Genomic DNA, 20,054 nt, shown 5'->3' on the forward strand with positions numbered 1-20,054 from the left:
TCACATTGAAGCCCCGGTACTAACTTAACCTGCTGAGCCAGGTTCATCCTGTGCCCGGAGCGAAATGCAGTGGATTGTTCATTGGTTTAGGGCACTTAGAGCCCCAGTATGAAGGCCCTTAACGTATTGAACTACGGGACATTGAGTTCGTCCTAGGACTTGCAGGTTATCTTTTTCCTTTGACTTTGCCCACTTTCCTGCGATTCTTACAAACGGAGTGGATGAATTCACGGGCGAGGCCAAAATGCCTATCCTTAGGTGTTCTTGTCTGTGCAGAAAAAAAAGTAGGTTTCTTAGGCAGATAGCGTGATGCATAATGTGTTTTTGTTTTTGGTTCCCTTGTTTTGACAGTTTAAAAATGTCCAAAAATGACAAAGAACCGTTTTTTGTGAAGTTTTTAAAGTCTCCAGACAATTCCGAATGCTTTCTTAAAGCTCTTGAGGTAAGAACAGTTGAAAACATCTTGTTTGATGCTTTATTTTCTTGGTTTTAGAGTTTTTGATTTATTGGATCTTTATATCTCAGTAATAGTTATTTTATTTTCATAAATACATAGTTTTACTGTAGTCTCATTAACACAGATATCTCATTGCTAGATTTAATTAATGTAAATATGTCTTTAAATGTGGGGGGGGGTTTAAATTATGAGATTTCTGTTAAAAGTGGCAAATTGGAAATTAAGTTGCTTTCTTTTGTCTACTAATTAGAATAGATTTTTGTGTGTTGAAAATTTTGAGTCAGTCCTGTACTGGTTACAGTTCATTATTTGGTTAGCAGGTTGTTAAAAGTGTGTTTCATTATGTACAGTATAATGTACAGTATCATATGGGAGGACCCAGAGGTAGGGTGGAGCCTTGCTGCTCCCAGACCCCAGCAGCAGCAGCAGCATACCTTAAGAGTTTGTTATAAAAACAGAACTTGGGCCCAACTCAGACTTAAACAATTAGAATCTACATTTTAACAAGATCCTCAGTGTGATTTCTCTGTACATTAAAATTTAAGAAGCTCTGTTGTAGCAGGGTTTTCCTTAAAGTTTACTCCTTCAGCAAATAATTATTGTGTGTCTGATAAGCACTGCTCAAGCACATGGGATACATCTGTGATCAGAGCAGGTGAAGATTGCTGCTTTCTTAGAGTTTACCTTCTATTCTAGCAGGAGGAAAGAGACATTAATCTGACATGACAAATGGGTAAACTATATAGTATGTTACAGTATGCTAAGTGTTAAGTGAAGAGAAAAGAGCAAAACGGGTAAAGGGGCCTGGAAGGTTGTAATTTTAAATAGAGTGTGATTGAGCTATCGTTTATGGAGAAGATGATATTTGAGTTTACTTGAAGGAAGTGAGATAGCCGTGTGGCTATCTGGTGAAGGTTTTGGGCAGAGGGAAGACAGGCCTCTGGGAAAGTGCATGGAGTGTTACCCAACATTGGTGTGGCTGTAGTATGATGAGCAAGAAATGGAAGAATATTAAGGAATGCTTCAGAGAGCAGGTTTAAGAGGACTTAGGGCCATCGTGAGGACTTTGGCTTTTTCTCTCAGTGAGATGGAAAGCGGTTGGAAGGTTTTAATCAGAACAGTGGCATGATCTGACTTACTCATTTTAAAGGATCATTCTAAGTATTTAACATGAGGATTTCAAATTTTGTTCAGAAAATATTCGCGTGCTTACCTGGGTGCCAGGATATGGTGGCAAACAAGCCCGTGAAACTTTTCTTTTAAGAGAGAGACAGCCGAAACCGGTTTGACTCAGCGGTAGAGTGTCGGTCTGCGGACTGAAAGGTCCCGGGTTCAATTCCGATCAAGGGCATGTACATTGGTTGCGGGCACATCCCCGGTGGGGGTGTGCAAGAGTCAGCTGGTCGATGTTTCTCTCTCATTGACGTTTCTAGCTCTCTCTCTCCTTTCCTCTCTGTTAAAAATCAATAATATATATATATATATATATATATATATATATATATATATATATTTTTTTTTTTTTTTTTTTTTTTTTTTTTTAAGAAAAGAAAAAGAAATAGTGATCAGGAAGGGCATCTCAGAGAAGGTGACATTTGAATAAGGCCTTGAGTCTGGTGATGACCTGGGCAAATAGTATTCCAGGCAGTGGGAGCAAGAGCAAAGCCTCTAAAGGAGGTCCTGCTCCGCTTGCTCCAGTGGTAGCAAGAATGCTGGAGTGACTAGAGAAAAAGTAAGGTCGGTGAGAGGTCGAAGATAAGGGTAGGGGGACAGGCAAGGGCTGGACGCCATGGTCTTGTAGGCCATCCTAAGAAATGTGGATTTCATATGGGTGTGCTTGGAAGACATTGAAGTTCTTTAGTAGAGGGACATAATGTGATTTATATTGTTAAAAAGATTTCTTGCTGTTGTGTGGAGAAAAGATTTAAGGCAAGGGAGGGAGAAGAAAACACTTGAGAGACTTATGCAGGAGTTTAGGTGAGAGGTGATGGAGGAGTCCAAGGAAAAGGCTGGATTTGGGATGGATTTTAAATATAGAGCTTGTAGGACTTAAATAGCAAGTGACAATTTCAGGTGCAATCTCATTTCATCTTTTTCTTTCAGTCAATAAAAGAGTTCCAGTCCGAAGAATATCTTCAGATTATTACAGAGGAAGAGGCATTGAAGCTTAAGGAGGATGACAGATCACTTTATATATGTGACCCTTTTAGTGGTGGTGTTTTTGATCACCTCAAAAAGGTTTGCTAACTTACATTGTGTTTCTTCAGTATGTTTTTTGATTTGTTTTTGCTTCAGTGGACATATTATTTATTGATCATGAAGTATGCAAATTATGAATACAAAAAATTATTTGGTTTGGGAAGACTGGAATATTTTTAAAGGCTAATCTATCCTATCTAATAAAGAGGGAATATGCTAATTGACTCTCACGCCATTGCAAATATGGCGGCGTCCAGTTCCCTCAGCCCTGCCTGGGAGGCAGTCGTGCAGCAAGGTAGATCCAGCTGCTCTGCACGCCTGCCTCTGGAGCCCCCCAGTCTCCTCAGCTGCCCAGTCTCCTCAGAGGTGCAGGCAAGCCTTGGATGGAGGCTGCCCAGCCGCCCAGAGCTGGCCGAGGCTTGCACTGCCGGCAGTAGCAGCAGCAAAGATGTGATGGGGTATTGCCTTCCCCTGATCACCAGGTTGCTTCCTGCCCCTGAGGGCTCCCGAACTGAGAGGGGGAAGCCCAGGCTGAGGGACCCCCATTCCAGTGCATGAATTTTCATTCACCAGGCCTCTAGTACATACATACATATACATATATATACATACATATATATGTATATATATATATACACATACATACATACATACATATACATACACACACACACATACATATATATATAATAAAAGGCTAAGCAACCATCGCATTTGAAACAACCAAATGGATGACCGAACAGGCTGCATGGGGCAACCAGGCTGGCGGTGGGGGTAGTTGGGGGCAACTAGGCTGTCAGCGGGGGCAGTTGGGGATGACCAGGCCATCAGGGGGGCAATTAGGGGTGATCAAGCAGGCAGGTGAGCAGTTAGGAGCCAGTGGTCCTGGGTTGTGAGAGGGATATCCAACTGCCAGTCAGATATCTCCCGAGGGGTCCCGGATTGGAGATTGTGCAGGCTGGGCTGAGGGGACCCTTTCCTTCCCCCATACGAATTTCGTGCACCAGGCCTCTAGTTATGTTATAATAAGCTTTTGTTAATATGTAATTTTTTATAGTATTTCAGGGGATTTAACTTCATTTAGTGTAAGGGAATCCTATAGTAATGAAGCATTTTATTTTTTAAATTAATCCCTCTTTTAAAAAGTTTATTTTATTGATTTTTAGAGGGAGAGGGAGAGAGAGAAACATGGTGTGAGAGAGTAACATTGGCTGCCTCCTGCACACCTTGCTCAGGCATGTGCCCTGTCGGGGAACTGAACCAGCAACCTTACGTTGCACGCCCAACCAACTGAGCCACACCAGCCAGGGCTATAATGAAGCATTTTAGTGACTGAGTTCTATTGTACTTTAAACTCAGTGTGATTGCAAAATATTTCAGGGAGAAATAGAGTAGGAAAAGACCGCTTCTTTCAGATTACTTGCTCTTGCAGGTAGAATTTAATACCTGTACTTCCTAAAGACTGAAAAGTTATGTTAAAAGGAAGCATTTTGGTGATGAGTGTATTGCTAATATACCAGTGAGCCATCTTCATTTCTTTCTGTTGATTCTAGAGTCTACTGACTCATTACTTTTTTGGTGTCTGGACAAGAGAGAAGCATTGAAATAAAAGTAAACGGGCTGTAATTCCATCCAGATTACAAAGAAGTGATTCTTGTTTGAAGGAGAAGAAAACCTAGAAGAGTAGGCAGATGCAGTATCTGTACAGTTTGTGGAAGGTCTGTGCCCACTTTTGCCGGAAGCACCTTTTGGAAATAACACTGCTTGTCAGATAGAATCAATAGCTTAAAAACTCCATTTTCTTTTGACCAAGAAGATAATCATTTACTCTGTAGATATTTCAGTCATATTATGGTGATTTGCACAACTGTAGATTTTTTAGCCTGGCTTGAATGTGCTAGTGTCAATTATCAATGAAAATGAAATGTCGTTTTTGTTTTTAGTAACCTGCAGTATCTTAAAAGAAGTGTTTGTGGGTTTTCTTTGGGAAGACTTTGAGTTGCAGACAGAATATTTAAAACAAATGTAGAAACTGCCCAGAATTATATGGTTTTGTTTTTTGGTGATATAAGAGGTATTTTAGATGAGGGTTATTTAGGCTTAATACTTTAAACTGTTTCATTGGCTGGGTGCTCCATTTAAAAAGTATGCAAGGATAATTCCTAATTATGGCTTCAGACTGTTAGTCATACACCCTTCCCATTGTTACGATTGTGATTAAAATTTCATTGGTAATTTTGAGTGAATGTAGCTCTTGGAGCTTGCTTCTTTTGATAGCCTGCATTGTTTGACTTGCTTTTATGTGTGTGTAGTTAATGAGTACTATGTCTGAGAAATTATATAATGGTCTCTATATTTTTCTTAAAACAATTTGGTGAAATTTTGTGGTGATCATCAACTTCTATAAAGAATTGGTAAATAATATAAAATGTTACTTACTAAACTTTCCCCCTTTTTTATAGCTTGGCTGCAGAATTGTTGGTCCTCAAGTAGTTATATTTTGTATGCAGCACCAGCGATGTGTCCCAAGAGCTGAGCATCCAGTTTATAATATGGTTATGTGTGATGTAACTGTATCTTGTACAAGCCTGGAAAAAGACAAAAGGGTAGGTATTGAGGAATACGTCTGTATTTCCATACTTAATTTTTTATTGTGTAGAATATACTTGGAAGACTTTATACTTGGTGTTTATATTTTTATATTTTTTTCATTTTTATTATTTTAAGAGAGAAAGAGAAACCGATTGAGAGAGAAGTATCAATCGGTTGCCTCCTAATGCACCCTGACGAGGTACCAAACCCAAAACCTGTGCATGTGCCATGACTGGAAATTAAACCTGCAACCCTTTGGTGCACAAGACAATGCTCAACCAACTGAGCAACACTGGCCAGGACTATCTTTTTTATTTTTTTATGAGTTGAATAGAGTGGAATCTGTTTTATTTTTAAGAAGATACATTTTAAATCCATTTTTATTGATTACAGAGAGAAAGGGAGAGAGATAGAGAAACATCAATTGCCGAAACCGATTTGGCTCAGTGGATAGAGCATCAGTCTGGAGACTGAAAGGTCCCCGGTTTGATTCCAGTCAAGGGCATGTACCTTGGTTGTTGGCACATCCCCAGTAGGAGGTGTGCAAGAGGCAGCTGATCGATGATTCTCTCTCATCGATGTTTCTAACTCTTTATCTCTCTATCTTCCTCTCTGTAAAAAATCAATAAAATATATTTTTTAAAAAAGAGAGAGAGAGAGAGAGAAACATCAGTGATGAGAATCATCAATTGGCTGCCTCCTGCACGCCCTCCACTGGGAATCAAGCCCACAACCTGGGCATATGACCTTGCCTGGAATGAAACCTGTGACCTTTCAGTCTGTAGGCTGATGCTCTATCCACCGGACTGAACTGTCCAGGGCTAAGCAAAAAAAAAAAAAAAAAAATTTAAAGTAAAAGGAAACTCACTTTTCCCCCTACATAGTCAATAAGTTTGCTTTTGAAACATTTTTCCACTGTAGATGGGAAATCCTATAAAAAGGGAAGAGGGGTTCTGAGAGAGAGGTATGTAGTAGATATATTATGTTACATATGTAATTTACTCATTTTAAAATATGTCTGGTAAATTAAAATACTTTGTTTATTATAGAAGTAATATAGTGCCTTAGCCAGTGTGGCTCAGTTGGTTAAGCATCATCCATGCACCCGAAAGGTAACCAGTGGGATTCCCAGTCAGGGCACATGTCCAGGTTGTGGGTTCGGTCCATAATTGAGGTGTGTACAGAAGGCCAACTGACCACTGTTTCTCAACATCGAGGTTTTTCTTTCTCTATCCCTCTCCCTTCCCCTCTCTCTCTAAAAATCAATAAAAATATATTTTAAAAAACAACAACATAGTTTAATGACTTTATAAAGAGATAATTAGGAAAATAATGTATAATGGTATTATTTTAAAATCTATGCCCTGGCCGAAGCCGGTTTGGCTCAGTGGTAGAGCGTCGGTCTGCGGACTGAAAGGTCCCAGGTTCGATTCCGGTCAGGGGCATGTACGTTGGTTGCGGGCACATCCCCGGTGGAGGGTGTGCAAGAGGCAGCTGGTCAATGTTTCTTTCTCATCGACGTTTCTAGCTCTCTATCTCTCTCCCTTCCCCTCTGTGAAAAATCAATAAAATATATTTTAAAAAAATAAATAAATAAATAAAATAAAATCTATGTCCTGGCCCAGGAGCTCATTTGGTTAGAGTATCATTGCAATATACCAAGGTTGTGGGTTCGATATTCAGTCAGGGCACACACTAGAAGCAACCAATGAATGCATAAATAAGTGGAATGATAATGATGTTTCTTGCTCTCGCTTTCTTTTTCCCTTCCTCCCTCTCTAAAATCAATAAATAGAAATTTAAAAATTTTCTTTTTATAATTTATATTTACCTTCCAAAAAGTAATTTGGTTATTTATTTAACTTTATGTTGGCGAGAAACACTTGTGCATTTAAGCTAACAAGATATATATGGGATATTGTATAAAAAAATAGAGGTTTGCTTCAGTATTAATATATTTTCTCTTGGGACTACAGGAAGAAGTTCATAAATACGTACAAATGATGGGTGGACGTGTATACAGAGACCTGAATCTATCAGTAACTCACCTTATTGCCGGAGAAGTTGGTAGCAAAAAATACTTAGTTGCTGCAAATCTAAAGAAACCAATTTTGCTTCCTTCTTGGGTTAACACACTTTGGGAGAAGTCACAAGAGAAGTAAGAAAGACATTTCGATATATTCTAGATTTGAAAATAATATGTTTAGTCATTCTAGCTTATTGTGAGTTTCCATAGGGGAGGTTTTATTGTATCTTTGGATTTGTCATTCAGGGACAAAAATTGGGTCATTATTCTTTTCTCCAATGAAAACAAAAGAGCAGATTTTAAAAGCTGTTACCCGGTTAGAAGTTGACAGGTAGAATGGGCTATGGGTTAGAATTAGCTACAAGGTAGGAAATGCTTTGATAATAAAATTGTTTTGAGCAGTATCTGTAAAATAGTTGGGGAAATCAATATGGCAGCTGCAAGTTTTATATTGCTTTCTTCTTCAGTACTGTCCTATATGTTAATATGGAGACCAAATTAGTCACTTGTATTCCCTCCCAAAGTGGATATATGTAAGGTTGAAAATAATCATGTAAGTCATTAGCTGGGATGTGATCATTCAATAAATATTAATTGAGCCCATTTTATGTATCTGCCGTGAGCTAGGCTGTAGGCATATGTAGTGAGCAAAACAGGAAAGCATCTCACTACCCTCATTCCCAGCCTGTTCCATCAGCACATCTGCCGAGCGTGGCAACAGAAGGACAGTGATATTTTTGTTGGTTTCTGCCCCAAATCATTGCTTATTATTTGTATAAGAAAAGGATACAGATTCTGTTTTTCTAGTAGGCAACCAAAGTAGAGATTCAGACTTAAAATTTTGGGGAATAACCACCACTTTTACCAGCACAGACTTAGAGTTAATGAAGAGTTTTCCCTTAAAACATTACTTTTTATTAGAGATATGGTACCGAGCTTAGATTAGCAATTAGTGTAATTCTGAGTGTCTGTGAGTTCCCCTTTTCTTAATATTTAATAAAAATCTTTAAAAATGAGGAAAGCATTAGTGATATTCTTATTTTTCTGGTGAACTTTAAACTATCTGGTATATTTAATACATTCATTTTTCTCCTTTTTATTTGTTTTCCCCAGTACAATAACTAGATATACTGATATAAACATGGAAGACTTCAAGTGTCCTATTTTTCTTGGTTGCATAATCTGTGTGACTGGTTTGTGTGGCTTAGAAAGGAAGTCAGTTCAGCAACTTACAGTTAAGCATGGAGGCCAATACATGGGACAATTGAAAATGAATGAATGTACACACCTCATTGTACAAGAGCCAAAAGGTAAAAACTATTTCCTTGGACAAATGCAAGATTTTCTCTACTTTTTAACAACTTAAGATTTTCTTTACAGAATAGCTTTTGCTTCTGACATATCATAAATGTAGTGTGATATTTTTCCCCCCTAGAAATCTTACAAAAATAGTTTAGGTCACAATTCGTAGAAAAATTACATGATTGTCCTAGTGTTTACCCAAGTCATTCAATAAATATAAAATAAAAATTTTCAGTGGTGCTTTATCTAAATTTATTATCCAATCTTTTAATTTTTTTTGTCTCCTACACAATTACCAAATACTTAGAAAAGAGATAAGAAATTTGTATGGATAACAAGAGAGCTAATAGTTGTAGTTAAATTACATATCTTTGTAATCTCTTATATCTATACAGTGTTTTACTCAGACCTAGATAGGAAATAAAATTTAAATAATATTGTTAAAGTTGGTAATTGTAATTAAGTCAGAATTTTGTGTATGCCCAATTATATTATGATTATAAATAAAATTGATAACTGCTATAGCTATTTTCTGATTCTGAGGATAGCTCATTTCCTGGCTCTCTAGAATGTAAAAAAAAACAAAAACGGTTTTCATGTTATTTTTTATTACATGTTGACCTCAATTTCTCTATGATACTGCTTCAAAATACATTGTGTTAAAATATGTTTAAGGTAGTAAAGGGTTTTATGGATATATATAAATGTTTGTTTTATATATATATGTTTGTTTTATAAGATTTTTTTGACTTTTTTACAGAGAGAGGAAGGGAGAGGGAGAGAAACATCAATGTGAGAGCAAAGCACCAATCGGTTACCTCCTGCATATGCTTTGACCAGGAATTGAATCAGCAACCTTTCAGTGCATGGGACAAGGCCCAAATTCCTAAGCCTCACTGGCCAGGGCTATATGATATTTTTAAAGAAATTAAGTGGTTCTAGCTGGTGTGGCTCAGTGGATAAAGCGTCGGCTTGCAGACTCAAGGGTCCCAGGTTCGATTCTGATCAAGGGCATGTACCTTGGTTTCGGGCACATACCCAGTGGAGGGGGGTGCAGGAGACAGCTGATCAGAGCTTCTCTCTCTCATCAATGTTTCTCTCTATCCCTCTCCCTTACTCTCTGTAAAAAATCAATAAAAATATTTTATTTAAAATTAAGTGATGGAGGGTATACTCAAACCAAGTGTAATATTATTTCAGTTACCCCACAGTTGCCTCTGTCTCTATATAAGATTGTAACAGATGTTACTCCTCACATAGCATCTGTATTTAAAAGTAAGATTAATTACTAGTGACTTTGTGTCAGGTGGATTTTTTTTTATTTTTTATTTTTTTATTTTATTGATTTTGTACAGCGAGGAGGAAGGGAGAGATAGAGAGTTAGAAACATCGAGAGAGAGAGTCATCGATCAGCTGCCTCTTGCACACCCCCCACTGGGGATATGCCCGCAACCAAGGCACATGCCCTTGACCGGAATCGAACCCGGGACCCTTCAGTCCCCAAGCCGATGCTCCATCCATTGAGCCAAACAGGTCCCGGCAGGTGGATTTTTTAATAACCTATCATAAATTTGAATATTTCTGCCAAGATAGAGTTTAATGATTTGCATTGCTTTCTTTCTTAATGAACATGATAGGTCAAAAATATGAATGTGCCAAGCGATGGAATGTACACTGTGTGACCACACAGTGGTTTTTTGATAGTGTTGAGAAAGGTTTTTGTCAGGATGAATCCATGTACAAGACAGAACCTCGAGCAGAAACAAACGCTATGCCTGATACTTCAACTCCTGTTGGCCAGATCAACACAATTAATAGTAAGTCTCATTGGGATTAAAGTAAACTATCAGTTTTCTGTGTAAGAATTGGTAATAGGGTCAGTGAAATATAGTAGGGAATTCCATCTTTTCTTGCTCTGCCTCTTGGCATAATTGTATTAGAACCAAATTGAATGAAAAATTAGTTAAGAACTTCTGATACTTCTTTTTTATAATGAATGCATACTTTCATACCCTGATGTAATGAAGAAGATGCTTAAAGAAATTAAGAATACTAACAGATAAACTTAAAATAAAACTTTAATTTAAAAAAACTTGACTGATGTGCAGATATTATTAGTACATTTCCTTTTTTTATTAGTTTGTTGCGGTTGTTGTAGGTCATCTATATTCATATAAAATTTAAAACCATTTCTAGTTTGTAGGTTACATGTTGGGCAATTGAGCAAATGTTTATAAACTTTTTTTTTTTTTTATATTAGCTTACTGGACCTTAAAGCCAGCAAGTTTAGATTTTATTAAAAGTTGGTAACATATTATTAATAAATATATTTTCATTTCAATAAAATATAAGCCTTAGTTTTATTTTACCTTTTCCTATTTTGCCACCAAGATTTCAGTAAAAACACTTGAATCTTAATTTTGGAAGTTCTTCATAGCCATGTGTGTATCAGAAAACTTAATCTATAGGAAAACATGTAGTCACAGCTATTTTACCTTCATAAATATTAATCTTTGTTTAATACATAGGTCGTACTCTTTCAGATGTCAGCAATATTTCCAACATCAATGCAAGTTGCATAAATGAATCGATATATAATTCCATTCTTAATAGCAAAGTGGAGCCTCTACTTGAAAATCTAGAAAATCTGGATGTCAGTGCATTTCAAGCACCTGAAGATTTATTAGATGGTTGTCGGGTATGTCTTTATTACTAATGCAGTAACTGACAGTGTACATCACTAATTCCTGGTCTGACTTTGAAGACCCTTCAGAGTTGTGTTTGCTCCTTTTCTGCATAAACTCTATACACTGGCTAAGCGATGCACTTAGTATGCCATTGTCCGTCCTTTATCTGCCAGGGTCCCTCTGCCTGGGATGTTCCTTCATCTGTCATCCTTCAAAGTCCATGGCAGTTATCAGCTCTTCTCTGAACCCTCCAAACTGCATTAGACTTTTCTATCTACTGTGTTTTGAGATCTCTTAGTCCTTGAACCACTTAACAGATTTTTTAAGTGTTTATAATATGCTAGACACTATGCTAATCACTTCATACATATTATTACTGTGTTGTGTATAATCTCATTTAATTCCCACAATTAACTCTAAAATGGATATTATCCTGAGGCTGAGACTTAGAGGATTAAAATTCTTGCTTGGAATCACAGGCCTTAAGTAACAGCCATCTCCTGCAAGGCCTGTATTTCATTACACCCTCTGCTTTAATATCTCTGGGCTGTTCAGTATTTTTAGTGCAAACTTAATATATTCCTACTTGTAGAATGAATAGGCTATGCATTTATTCTCAGAAAGTAGCAAAGATTAAAAACCATGTTTTATTAAGAAAGGAAATTGTGCAAATTACCTTCTTATAATCTTTTATCCTAGACTACTAATTCTAGATATGACTAAAGTATTCTTTATTTATAGAAGTATATATTTTTAATTTTTGTTAAAATATAGTAATGGAGGTTATTTAGTTTGGGATATAAATGCAGTTGGGAATAAATTTGTTAAGAAATTTTTAAAAGACACATGTAAAATAGACATGAAAAAAAAATTTTTTAAATAGATTTTTATTGATTTCAGAGAGGAGGGGAGAAGGAAATAGAAACATCATTGATGAGAGAGAATTATTGATCGGCTGCCTCCTGCAAGTCCCCTACTGCGGATCAAACCCCCAACCCAGGCATGTTGACAGGAATCGAACCTGGGACCCTTCAGTTCGTTCTGTCCATTGAACGAAACTGGCTAGGGCAACATGAAGGAAAAAAATAAGTTTTTGTGTAAGTTTTATCCACAAATTTAATTTATTTTTAAATCTTTATTATTTAAGGCTGTGGTTGGCAAACCGTGGCTCATGAGTCACATGCAGCTCTTTGGCCCCTTGAGTGTGGCTCTTCCACAAAATACCATGGCCTGGGCGAGTCTATTTTGAAGAAGTGGCGTTAGAAGAAGTTTAAGTTTAAAAAATTTGGCTCGCAAAAGAAATTTCAGTCATTATACTGTTGATATTTGGCTCTGTTGACTAATGAGTTTGCCGACCACTGGTTTAAGGTATTTTATATATATATCCCTCTTTCTCCCCTCCCCCCATTGCCCCTTCTATCCCGTCCCCACCCCTCATCCCAGGCCTCCACCACCCTATTAGCAGTACTCATCTCTTGACTTAAATTTTATTGTTTAATTGTGGGGGGGGGGAAATCCTTCAATTTATAGGTAAGGAAATTGGTTTAAAAGGCGAAAGATTTATTCTATCTGAAGAGAAACCAGAGCATAGGAAATTGGTTTAAAGAGCCTAAGTAACTTGCCATGGTCAGGTGTGTAATCGTTGGCAGCCGAACCAAAATTTCAACCTAGGTTTTCTCAATTCAGACATTTAACTCATTTGTTTCTATAATTATTTTAAAATTTACAAGTAGTAAGATTTTTAAGTTAGCTGTGTTTTAGAAATTGCTATGCAGTAATATTCAGAAGATAATTTCATTCTGACTTTTATTTAAAGCACCAAAATAATTACTAAGTATCTACTGTGAAGGATAATGCTATGAGATTATGAAGAAGTGATAAAAATCAAAAAATCAAATATCTTTTTCTCTCTCTCTTTTCTATCAGTATATCTTAAAACATACACGAGTTTTATTTACACACAGTAGATTTTGATATATATTTGTAATGTGTTACTTGTGAGAAATAAAACATCTTACATGCATTAATCTAAAGTAAATATTTTCTTTCTTTGCAGATATATCTTTGTGGTTTTAGTGGCAGAAAACTAGATAAACTGAGAAGGCTTATTAACAGTGGAGGTGGAGTTCGTTTTAACCAGCTCAATGAAGATGTAACTCATGTTATTGTGGGAGATTATGATGATGAATTGAAGCAGTTTTGGGATAAATCAGCCCACAGGTTTTGTCAGTTTTTAATTCACAGCAATTTCTGTTCTTTAATAATGCTTCTTAAAATTGCATGTTCATGTAATTTTGGAAATTGCATTGGAAAATGGGATTATGGTCTTTACAGTTTAATCTAACATATACCTCTGCATTATTTTTTAGGCCTCATGTAGTGGGAGCAAAATGGTTGCTGCAATGTTTTAGTAAAGGTTATATGCTTCCTGAAGAGACATATATCCATGCCAATTACAAACCAGTGGAAATTCCAGTTTCAGATCAACCTGAAAGTAAAACAGTCCTTTTAAAAAAGAACAACAGCTTCTCCAAGAAAGACTTTGCTTCTGCTGAAAAGCATGAGCAAGCTGATGAAGATCTGCTTTCTCAATATGTAAATAATAATGCAACAGTCGGTAAGAAATAGTTGATTAGTGTTTATAGTTATTAGTAACTATTTTAGCAGTAGCATTAAAAATATTTTGAGAATACATTTTATTAAAGCTGGGGACAGTGAAACAAGGAAGAGCTTCAAATAGAAACATCCAGTGTGACTCGGTTGAGTATTGACCCATGAACCAGGAGGTCATGGTTAGATTCCCGATCAGGGCACATGCCCAGTAGGGAGCATACAAGAGGCAGCTGATGAATGATTTTTCTCTCATCATTAATGTTTTTATCTCTTTCCCTCTCTTTCTCTCTGAAACCAATAAAAATAAATACACTTTAAAAAAAAAGGGGGTGGGGGGACTCCAAATAGATCAGAATTTCTAAATGTGGTCCAAAAAAAATAGACGCAACAGTAAGAGAGAGCCTAGGCAGGGCTGTTTGGTTCACTGGAAAGTCAGAGAAAGGGGGCCTTGGAAATGAGTTCAGGAGGTTAGCCTGGGACAAGCAGCTGCTGCCCATCGCTCCCCTGGTTGCAAACCTCCTGGGGACCCTTAGCGTTTAGAAGATGTATGCCTGAGAGGGAGAGAGCCTGTTAGTTACTTCTCCTAAGCAGGCAAAGCTAAGAACCCTCAGACCCCCTTTCTCTCTTCAACTCAAGGGCTCCGCTTTGTTCTGTTTTGTATTTGCATCACTTGGTTTGTGTAAGTTTATAACAGCATGAAGGTTTTTTTTAATTTTTTTAAATAAATTTTTATTGTTCATATTATTACAAATGTTCCTTCCCCACCCCCAACCCCCCCATTGCTCTCCTCCACCAGGTTCCCACCCCACCCCCTGCCCTTTCCCCACTCCCCATTGTCCTCATCCATAGGTGCACAGTTTATGTTCAGTCTCTTCCCACATCCCCCTCTCCCCTTTTTCCCAAGAATCGTCAGTTCACTCCCCTTCCATGCCTCTGGTTCTGTTATATTCACCAGTTAATATTGTTCCTCAGATTTTTTTTTTTAATTTCCTTGGTTTTTAGATTCACTTGTTGATAGTTACGTATTTATTGTTCATAATTTTTATCTTTGTTTACTTTCTCTTCTGAAAGAACCCCCTTCAACAATTCATATAATTCTGGTTTGGTAGTGATGAACTCCTTTAGCTTTTTTTTTATTAGTAAAGCTCTTTATCTGACCTTCAATTCTGAGTGATAGCTTTGCTGGATAGATTATCTTTGGCTGTAGATTCTTACTATTCATCACCTTGAATATTTCTTGCCATTCCCATCTGGCCTGCATGGTTTCTGTTGAGAAATCAGCTGACAATCGTATAGGTGCTCCTTTATAGGTAACTACCTTCTTTGCTCTTGCTGCTTTTAATATTCTCTCTTTGTCTTTTGCTCTTGGAGTTTTAATTATGATTTGTCTTGGTGTGGTCCTCTTTGGATTCCTTTTGTTTGGAGTTCTGTGCGCTTCCTGGACTTGTAAGTCTAATTCTTTCACCAGGTGGGGGAAGTTTTCTGTCACTATTTCTTTCAGTATGTTTTCGATATCTTGCTCTCTCTCATCTTCTGGGACCCCCATAATTCTGATGTTGGTTCGCTTGAAGTTGTCCCAGAGGTTTCTTAATTATCTTCAATTTTCTGGATTCTCTTGCCTTCTAGCTTCTGTGGAGGATTGTCTTCTGGCTCTTTATGTTCCAAATCTTTGACTTGATTCTTGCGATCTTCCATTCTGTTTTTAAGACTCTGTATAATATTTTTTATTTCAGATAATGTATTATTTATTTCTTGTTGATCCCTTATCATTTCTTGTTGATTCCTTATTAATTCTAGTTGATCCCTTTTCATTTCCTCATAGGTCTTATCGATCTTTTCTAGGAAATTCTTGAAAAACCTTATAAGGGTAGATTTGAACTCTATATCCAGACTCTTTTTGTCCTCCATTTCTTTCGTTTGTGATCTATTTTGTCTCGGCATTTTCGCAGCTTCCCTGATGGGGGGGGGGGTGTGTGTTCCAGGGTGGAGCCTACAGCTTTGGCTTCCGTCAGCCCCGCCCTTTGCGGCTCCTGAGTCTCAGGGTCCTTCAGTACTTGCTGCAAGCACCTCTGAGAGAAAGGTGCCCTCAATTTTCGCCTGCTACCAAGCAGTCTAGTCTCTCCCCCAATGAGCCCGGAACTGGGGTTCAGTTCAGTTGGAAGTGGAGTTGGAGGTGGCGTTCAGAGCAGTCTGGAGCCCCAGTCTCCTTCCAGCCAGGGCAATCCCGCAGCACAGCCAACCGTCCCTTCTCTGCGCGCAATGTGCATGCCTCCGGGACCTCCTTTCGCCGCTCCCCCCGGGGTTCCGCCTTACAGCCCAGCTCCCTCTGTTTGAGCCTGGGTCACCGGGGTCTGGCCTAGAACTGGGGTTCAGAGCAGTCGGAACTGGGGCCCAGGGCAGTCCGGAACTTTAATCTCCTTCCTGCTAGGGAACGCCAGCCAGGCACTCAGCTGCCCCTCCTCTCCGACTCCGTCCTCTCCGCACACACAACGTGTCTCCGTACCTTAGGCTTTTACAGCTCCTCCGCTCTTCCTTCTGCTTTTCTCCTTGCTTCTCGTTGTAGAATTTCCAGTCAGTCGACTTTCCTGTAGTTCTGGGTAATGTCCATTTTATATTTTAGTTGTATTTTATTGAAATTGTTGTGTGCGGCTAGGTGTTTACCTGTGCAGCCATCTTGGATTCTCTGGCCTATTCAAGTTTTATTTTTTTTATTTATTTATTTTTTAAAAAATATATTTTATTGATTTTACACAGAGAGGAATTGAGAGGGACAGAGAGTTAGAAACATTGATGAGAGAGAAACATCGACTAGCTGCCTCCTGCACACCCTCCACTGGGGATTTGCCCGCAACCAAAGTACATGCCCTTGACCGGAATCAAACCCGGGACCTTTCAGTCCGCAAGCCGACGCTCTATCCACTGAGCCAAACCGGTCCCGGCTCAAGTTTTATTTTTTAATTATAGTTTATAATACATCCAATATTTTGTATTAGTTTCAGGTGTACAGTATAGTGTTTAGACAATCATACTTTACATAATGATGCCCGAATCTCTCTCTCTCTTTTAAATTGATTTCAGAGAGTAAGGGAGAAGAAGAGAGAAACATCAACGATGAGAGAGAACCATTGATCAGCTGCCTCCTTCATGCCCCACAGTAGGGATTGAGCCAGCAACCCGGGCATGTGCCCTGACTGGGAATTGAACCGGGACCTCCAGGTTTGTAGGTTGATGCTCAATCACTGTGCCATGCCAGCCGGTTACCCCCAGTCTTTCAAGTATCCATCTGCACCATGCATCGCTATATTGATATTGTCTATAGTCCGTATGTTGTACTTTATATCCCTGTGACTATTTTATAACGTTTTAACCTTGTAACAAAAATCTCTTACTGGGTTATTGTGGTTTTAGTGCAGACAGTGCTATACTGTGGACTACTGCCACCTCAGTGGGTATTCTCAGTGTGGTAGGGAAATTGCCACTGAAGAGTAGTTAACATCTCCTTAAAAAAGAAAAAAAGATTTAATACATCCAAAAAGATATAAAGAATAATATGATTAGTAACTGTATATCTAGCTTTAATAAAAGAAAATATTCTATGCCTGTGAATTCCTCCCCATCTTTTTATAGTTTACAGCCTGTGTAAACAACATATATACACTGCTCATTTTGTATGTATTTTAGCTTAAATGATAGATGGTATGTACTCCTTTCTACTTTCTTTCTCTAAATGTGAGATATTCATCTGATCCAAGTACTAAGAAAATACCACACTGCTATATGAGCACACTATAATGTAGCCATTTTCCCACTTATGGGCATTTTTATGATCTTTTCTTTGCCACTACAAACAATACTACTGAGATTGTTCTTATGCATGTTTCTGCACATGAGCAAGAATTTTTCTAAGGTGGGCGTGGTTGATTCATGGGATATGTATTTATATAATGCAAATTGCTTTGTATTTGTTTACCACTTCACACTAGAATGATAGTAAGGGTTCCTGTTGAACATACTTTCAATATTTAGTATTTCTTGTAAGCTTGACATTTCTGCCAGTTTGACGGATGTAAAGTAAGATCTCATTGTCATTTTGAGTGCTATTTGGCCATAATATTTTTATTTTTTAGGCCATAATATTTTAAGGTAGTTGAATTTTTCTATCTATTTTTTTTTTGTGGTTGTGTTTTTCTATTTTATTTAAGTTTTCCTACCCTGAGTCATAAAGTTACTTCTTTTTTACATTGCTTTTATTTCTATTGTCATTTAATCACATTACCGTTTTCTTAAACAGAACACTAGGCTTTTAAAAAAATATTTTTATTGATTTCAGAGAGGAAGGGAGATAGAGATAGAGATAGAAATATCAATGATGAGAGAGAATCATTGATCGGCTGTCTCCTTCACGCCCCCTACTGGGGATAGAGGCTGCAGCCCGACCATGTGCCCTTTACTTCGAGGGAATCGAACCCGGGACCCTCCAGTTCTCAGGCGGACGCCCTATCCACTGATCCAAGCCAGCTAGGGCAGAACACTAGGCATTTTAATTGATGGACTTATGACTACTGTCCTCCCAAGAGGAGTTGCCATGTTACTCTGTCAAGGGGCGGACTTACAGGTGGTCTGTGTTAGTAGTGCCCCCTGCTGTTGTGTGGCCCACATCCTGGCCCTAGAAAGTTCAGGTACTTTTGTATTTCAGACCTCTCCCCACCACTTGGTGTTTGGTTCTTTCCGCCTTGAGACCCTAAGCTGCTTTGAGGCAGAACAGCCTTCGAGTACCACTGTTAAGTTATTCCTTATAGCCGGGACCGGTTTAGCTCAGTGGATAGAGCGTCGGCTTGGGGACTGAAGGGACCCGGGTTCGATTCCGGTCAAGGGCATGTACCTTGGTTGCGGGCATATCCCCAGTAGGGGGTGTGCAAGAGGCAACTGATCGATGACTCTCTCTCATCGATGTTTCTAACTCTCTATCTCTCTCCCTTCCTCTCTGTACAAAATCAATAAAATATATTTAAATATATATATATATATATATATTTTTTAAAAAAAGTTATTCCTTATATATATCTTAGAAGTCTTAAGCTTTTGCTTTTTCACATATCTTCATTCCATGTGGAGTTGATTTTTGTATTTGATGTGAACTTTTCAAATTGTATTTTATCCATGTGGATCATCATTTGTTTTTAATACTTGTTATTAAATAGTCCATTGTTTCTCCACTAGTTAGCACTACTGCCTCTGTCATTTTAAAGTTGTTAGGTGGGGATCTGTTTAGGCTTTCCATTCTGTTCTATTGAGATCCCACACTGGTAAACTGTCTTATTATAATAGTCTTGCAATGTGTTTGGCTATTTGAAATTAAGACTCCAATTTTCTTTTTTCTTTCTTTTTTTTTTTTTTAATATATTTTATTGATTTTTAACAGAGAGAAAGGGAGAGAGATAGAGAGCTAGAAGCCTCAGTGAGAGAGAAACATCGACCAGCTGCCTCTTGCACACTCCCTACTGGGGATGTGCCCGCAACCAAGGTACATGCCCTTGACCGGAATCGAACCTGGGACCTTTCAGTCCGCAGACCGACGCTCTACCACTCAGCCAAACTGGCTTCGGCTAGACTCCAATTTTCTTTACAAAAGTGTACAAGTCTTTTTGTACATTTGCTTCCATACCAATTTTTAAAAATAGTTTGTCAAAAAGAAAAGATTCATTTATGTTTTAGCATGTGTCAGAATTTCAAATTTAGTTTATGTATTTTGAAGTTTTTTTAAACTTAAAGTCCATTTTGCTTGATATTAATCCCTGCCTGCTATGGATCAGCATTTAGTATAACTGACTTTTTTTTAACAGTAAATTTGACTGATTTACCTTTATTGTTATTTGTGATATATTTTTATTATAGTCTACCACCTTTTTTTTTTATTTTGTCCCATTTTTCTATGACAGTTCTTGCTCCTGAGGCAGCTTCATAGTCTCTGTATCTGCTTTTAAAAAGCTTTTTTAGAGAGAGAAGGAAGAGAGAAGGAGAGAAGCATTGATGTGAGAGCTGGTCCTAGAAGATAGGAGCATGGTTATTTAACTGGTCAAAAATGGTTTCTGGCTGGGCTGGTGTGGTGCAGTGGTTGAGCATTTATCTATAAACCAGGAGGTCACAGTTCGATTCCCGGTCAGAGTACATACCTGGG

General features: G+C 38.0%; 1 protein-coding gene across 3 annotated transcripts in view; it reads left to right on the forward strand.

Annotated features, from left to right (window-relative positions):
• Positions 1-20,054, forward strand: part of TOPBP1 (DNA topoisomerase II binding protein 1) — a 48,958-nt gene that overhangs the window by 399 nt on the left and 28,505 nt on the right. Inside the window, exons 2-10 of one of the 3 annotated variants that reach the window (XM_084902115.1) lie at positions 352-442; positions 2,561-2,695; positions 5,119-5,262; positions 7,225-7,406; positions 8,388-8,584; positions 10,214-10,393; positions 11,105-11,274; positions 13,320-13,483; positions 13,633-13,880. In XM_084902115.1, coding sequence (XP_084758241.1) covers positions 359-442; positions 2,561-2,695; positions 5,119-5,262; positions 7,225-7,406; positions 8,388-8,584; positions 10,214-10,393; positions 11,105-11,274; positions 13,320-13,483; positions 13,633-13,880 — 1,504 coding nt within the window. In that variant the 5' untranslated portion in view covers positions 352-358. Of the gene's footprint in view, positions 1-351; positions 443-2,560; positions 2,696-4,209; positions 4,375-5,118; positions 5,263-7,224; positions 7,407-8,387; positions 8,585-10,213; positions 10,394-11,104; positions 11,275-13,319; positions 13,484-13,632; positions 13,881-20,054 lie in introns of those variants that run through there. The other 2 variants (XM_084902116.1, XM_084902117.1) reach the window with 2 other exon arrangements.

Source organism: Pipistrellus hanaki (assembly GCF_964339955.1).
Source record: "Pipistrellus hanaki genome assembly, chromosome: 13".
Classification (NCBI taxonomy): Eukaryota; Metazoa; Chordata; class Mammalia; order Chiroptera; family Vespertilionidae; genus Pipistrellus; species Pipistrellus hanaki.